This window comes from Pinus tabuliformis, chromosome 6, assembly GCF_031772625.1.
Source record: "Pinus tabuliformis cultivar Carrire ecotype Pingquan chromosome 6, CPIR1, whole genome shotgun sequence".
Classification (NCBI taxonomy): Eukaryota; Viridiplantae; Streptophyta; class Pinopsida; order Pinales; family Pinaceae; genus Pinus; species Pinus tabuliformis.
The window spans coordinates 1,398,230,598-1,398,236,487 of record NC_142292.1 but is presented as its reverse complement, the minus strand read 5'-3'; the positions used below and the strand labels follow the sequence as shown (position 1 = coordinate 1,398,236,487).

The 5,890-nt window shown below is 35.4% G+C and overlaps 1 protein-coding gene across 1 annotated transcript; it reads right to left on the bottom strand.

Moving 5' to 3' along the window:
• Positions 1-231: 231 nt before the first annotated feature.
• Positions 232-3,604, bottom strand: LOC149263872 (endoglucanase 20-like). Its single transcript, XM_089391681.1, has 7 exons — positions 3,383-3,604; positions 2,776-3,189; positions 2,225-2,302; positions 1,822-1,974; positions 1,208-1,316; positions 694-860; positions 232-552 (listed from the first exon to the last, which is right to left on the bottom strand). The coding sequence occupies exons 1-7, from the start codon at positions 3,602-3,604 to the stop codon at positions 232-234; spliced, it is 1,464 nt and encodes a 487-aa protein (XP_089247807.1).
• Positions 3,605-5,890: the final 2,286 nt, after the last annotated feature.

The window sequence follows — 5,890 nt, the reverse complement described above, 5'->3', positions numbered from 1 at the left end:
TTTTTGGAATATACTTTTAAAAATAAATAGGTATCTGGATAGACCAATCGTTGCACAGTGGAAACTTGTGGGCTGATGTATCATACAACTCAAACTCTGCCGCAATCCAGAGTTTGTAGATTATCAGGTATTATAAGAAATACCGGTGGAACTGTGGATATATGAAACCCTAATCAAATACCAAACACGCAGGCAAGCTACGCAATCTCATTTTGCTTTGTCACCACGCGTTCAGCGAACTAGGCCGGCAAGGGCGCCAACCATCCCAGCATTAATGTACGTCGTTGGCTCCAGCTGTTTGTAAGAAGATATCGCGTCAGTGAACTGATCATTTGAATCAGGTCCTCCCACCACAGCGCCCACGTGAACGTTTGGATTCTCTAAATTGGCGTTGTACCAGTTACTCATTCCTTCGTTGCACGATATCTTCTGAGGCTTTACATGAATGGATGGAAGGGAAGCACCTCGATGATGAAGACGCTGGGGAAATTTCGGTCCAAAGCCCGCCATATAGGAAATCTTCAATGGGTTGTTGCCCAGTATATAGTCCACCTGCTCAAGCCCATATATTCAAACCAGTTGTCAGATCTTGAAAGCTGGTTTTATAATTATATTTGATGTCATGAAGCTCCGGCAGCATCCTTATGTGGATTGTAGATTCCAAGATTAAATTCAGAAATCTAATCTATTTACCTGTGTTTTTGCAAAGCTTTTAATATCTGAAGGTGAAACTGGAACACTGCCACACTGTATTGAAGAAATCCTTGCGTCTGCAAGTATGTCAGAGTATACCAGCAGTGCTTGTGAAGCGACAGTCACGTACTGTAAGTTGCTACTGTCTCTTACAAACAAAAGCCCACCTGCAAATTTCAGGTTATTATTTTGCAAGGAAGGCCAAGGAACTCTCTAACTCCTCTAGCTTGCAAAGCATTCAAGTGTTCAAGTTTTAAAGCATGTGAGTTTATAAAGTTTTACATAACTTAATATTATTATCTCAAGATATGAAGGGTGTGAATTTGCAGGAAATATTCATAATAAAATTTTGATTTGGAAATTTGTAAAACATATCTAAATATTAAATGTCATATGCAAATTTACACCATTCATATTAAAAAATAATAATATTACAATTTAAATTTCTTAAATTACTCAACTAAACTTTCTAAACTTTTCTTTGAAATTTTTTTATTGGTTTGTATGGTTAAACCTGGAGTCGTTCGAATCTGCACTGTGCTACTTTTGGGCAGTAAGGCGCACACGTAAGAATCTGCATCTGTTTTAAATTTCTGCAACGACTTCTCTCCAGATACATATTCCTGTGCATCAAAACGGTCTGTTATATGAGCTAAGATATATACTTACAAATTATGGGTGAAAGAGGCTAGTTTGACAAGCAGTAAGTGTTGTTAGCTATTTATGTAATTGAATTTGTTAAAGTTGAGCATTTCATTACATTTAGCAATTTAAATTTTTTATTAAATGCATTTAGTTCACCGGAGATTTAAATTAGTTGATTTATATGGATGTTTGTGTTATCAAATTTAAAATTCAAATTTTAGGAAAGTGATTGAAAATCATTGCTAATTGGAACTATATTAGTTAATTTTAAACATAGATAAAATGTGATTAATCCGAAAAATATACTTACTAGATTATTATCACAAAAATCCAAAATTTAACCATAGCTAATTTAAAAAAAAATATAAAAAACCCAAAATTATATTAAAATACCATTTTATTAGTATTTAGTATCAGTAAAAAAAATTCTGAATTGAATTAAAGTATCAGTTTATTAGTATTTATTGTATACGAACTGGTTACCTCGGCTAAGAGTATCTGGGCACCTGCAAATTTGTTATCCCAACCAAATTCATTGACTGCGGAACTCGATCCTTGGTTATCCAACACAAATTGCAAATAAGATCGATCGCGTGTTGCCTTATGAAGCCAAGCAGCAGCCCACAGCAGTTCGTCCTGCTCAGCATTACAAAAATTATGAATATGACACATAAGTGCAGTGCGTAAAATTGGTGTATAATTGTATGCAGGAGTACATACTTGGAAACCGGAATAGGAACAGTAGTAAGGGCAAGATGCTTGATAAGACCCACGGTATTTGTTTGCAAGTTCAACTAACACTCAAACCTTTTTGTATTTTTTATGCCTCCAATTTTGTTTACAGCATGAATAAAATTGGTTTATAATTGTATGCAGGAGTACATACTTGGAAACCGGAATAGGAACAGTAGTAAGGGCAAGATGCTTGATAAGACCCACGGTATTTGTTTGCAAGTTCGAAGAGCTGCAGAAACAAGGCAACAGAAAATTAACATATATATATACAAGTTAACTCAAAATCTTTAAACTTAATTCAATATCATATTTTTAAAATATTTTGAAATTTAAAAGATAAGAGTTAGATGTAAAACAAATAAGTTAGATTAAACAATTAAGTTTAGAGGTTTGAGTCAGATTTTAAAATATTTTCAAAATCTTAAAACTTAATTCAATATCATATTTTTAAAATATTTTGGAATTTAAAAAATAAAAGTTAGATAAGCAATTAAAATAACACAAATAAATTAGATTAAACAATTAAGTTTAGAGGTTTGGGTTAGATTTTAAAATATTCTCAAAATATACCATAAAAATAGAAAGTTCAAAGCAAATGAAATTTGCATTCAACTTTTGAAATCTAAAATAATAAAATTTTAGAATATTTCCAAAATATACAATTCAGATAGATATTTCATAGTCGCCGAAATTTGTACTCACAACTTTTGAATGCTCAAGTAATAATTTTGAGTAAGAAGGATCAATCTTCCTGAAAGCAATGGCTGCAGAGGACAGAGCTGCGGAGGCATCGGCAGCAGCCTCGGTGCCAGGAGAAGATGGGTTGACCTGTTTCAATGTTCGAGGAGTATCCATGTCTTCTGGCCGCTGCCAACATTGATGATCGGTGTCCCCATTGCCCACCTCAGTCCACAGCGTCATAGGAGATGAATGAGCCTTCACTATGAAATCCGTTCCCCAGCGAATTGCTTGGAGAGTGTTATTTAGCTGGTTTGCCCGACCTAACTCGTCTTCATAATGAGAAGCTGCCCAAGAAAGCAATGTCACTGTGAACGACATGGGCCATTCAAATTTTACGTTGTCTCCCGCATCGTAGTAACCCCCCGTCAGGTCCACCTGAAAGCAAAATCGTCGAAAGATCAGCCCGGAGAAAATAGCAATGCGTAATAGAAGTGAGTGTTTTTTTTATGTGAATTACAGATTTTAATAATATTTTTGAATCTGACGATTAATAAAGAAATCAATCGAAAACCATCCAGAAATATAAAACCATTGAATTGCACTATTTATTTTGGATTGCGGCCATTACACCAGCCAGACGACCATCAGAAAGAGCAGAGTCTCCCCTCCATTTCACTCGTTGATTCCAAGGAAGTTTTCCAGAGCGCTGCCCTTCGAAGAAGAGAATGGCCTTTGACAGTGCTTCATCGTAATCGATTTCTCCTGCCTTTTCCGGTGCAGCATTGATAAAATTTACTATTGTGAAACCGACACAAGCAAACAGTGCAATAGCCAGAGAAAGCTTCGACATTATCTCTATTGATTACAGTTCTGCGCCACTGTCGCTATAGTTTTCCCTTGCTACTGCTCCTATTCTGCTGCACTGTGTTTTTACAGCATATGGTTTTGTTATAAATCATCCTTAATTTATATAGGTGACTATACCGAAAAATAGCTAAACTGAGAGGGCCGTCGAGTACTGAAGAGGAATAATCGGATCAGGATTCGAAGAATGGCGCGATTCTCTCGTGATGAATCATGAACACGAAAAACGGCGGAAGACATGTGGACAACTTTATCAGCAAATACCAAACCCATAACGTGGCAATTTGAACGGGCACAAACCTTTGAATCGTTATTAGTTTGAATTTTAGGGTTATTTTATGGTTCACAATGGATATGTTTTCTAGTATAATGCTATTGAAAAAATAAAATAAATAATGTTTCCCGAGAAAGTTGGCTTGAACATGCTAACATTGGCATTTGCCAAAAAAGCTTACCAAATTTTATGGAAATTGTTTATTCTATTGCTTCTAGTTTGAATATCACTAAACTAAATTCATAGTGTGTTTATAAATGATTCACAACTTTGCATAGACAAAGATCGGGAACCCATTGATTGATTGCTTGAATTTGGTAATAGGTTATAGTTGTGGGCACTCCTACATATTATAATGGATGAATATATGTAGGGAAAGGATTGCCTCACGAAGGACAACATTTGTTTCTTAGGAAGGTGTTGCTACTAGAAGTAAAGAATGGATTTTTGCAAGAAGGGGAGGTGTTGGTGTAGAAAATAAATGGGTTTGACAAAAGTCTCTACCTTTACCATGGACTAATATAGCATACTTCATTCAAAAGTAATTCACTTGCAAACTTAAACACGACTTTATTTTTTATACCACTTCAAGCTATTGAACCATTTTTAATGCCATAGGTTGGTAAAATCAACCATCTTTTTTTGGAAAATGTTGTAGTAGATGGTATTGAGAGTCCAAATGTACAATGTGTTACCTCTTGTAGTGCATGAATTAGAGTATGTGGGTCACATTTGGGGCGACCTTGTATGCATTCCCATATTTCTCTCAAAGTTGGAAGATAGGGGATAGGGTTTGATGCCAGAGGAAGCAATAGCTATATCACAAATAGGGGAAGATACAACTAAAATTGTAGAGGCTAAAACCATAACACAAATTATAGAGGAATCTAAAATAGTGTGGGTTGTAACACTAGGGAAAGTGATAGAGAAACTTAAGGAGGAAGAAGGATAATAGTAAGAAACATATCATGACAGTGAGTTCTTCAATAGGGTTCTTCCAAATTGTCCTCTCAAAGTGTCCTCCAAAATTCTCATCACAGTCTGCTCTAAGGATGTTGTCAAGAGTGTCACTTGGTTCCTCCAAATTTTGCCCAAAAACCTAGTCTATAGAGATCAAAAAATGGCAACCAAGTCTTCCTTCAACCAATCTTCAAGGTATCTTCAAGAGTCCTTCAAAGGGTAGAATTCAATACTCCAATATTGTCTTCGCCCTTCAAGGTATGTTGCTTCAAAATTGATGCAAATGTGTACAATACGTCTTCAAGCGTGTGTTAAGTCACCTCAAGGAGATCTTTATAAACTGCTTCAAAAGGTTCTTCAAGCATGATTTAATTTCACTTTAAATGACCCTTCAAATGTTTCTCCAAAGGATTCCCAAAACCTTGTTGCCAAAACTATGAAGGAGTTTGTTACTTCTTTAATTAAGGTGTGCTTCAGATTGTAGATGAATAATATAAAAATGTTTTTGCCGCTCAAATTTCAAGATCTACTACACTTGTTCCAAAAAAAAACTCACATGAATGATCTCTTAACAAACCCTAGAAGGACCTAAGAATGCTTTACCAGTGCAACCAAAAACTTGGGATCAATCAAGCAATGTATGCTCCTACGTCCTACATAGGTGACTCGTTTTGTCTCTTTGTAAAATTGGATTAAAGCCTATAATCTTCCATTATGTTTTCCTCAGAAAAACCTCAAATTATACCTCTCCGCCAAGGTCTTTCCTCAGGGACCAAAATTTCAGAAACCTATAATTTTTTCACTGTGATAGGTCTGAATTCTAATATTGAAGAGGATCTGACTTTACTTCTTCCTAGTGATAAATGAATTGCTATAGGAATTCTATCGAAATACCTCCTCAGATCCACTAAATAAGGGGATTATAAGTAGTGTGAGAAAATCGAAACAAATAGAAAACATGTAGGAGGTTCACTCATGCTACTGGTTCTAGAAAAGGAATGCTAAAGTACTTACCTAGATTATGTTTCTTTTTCTCCT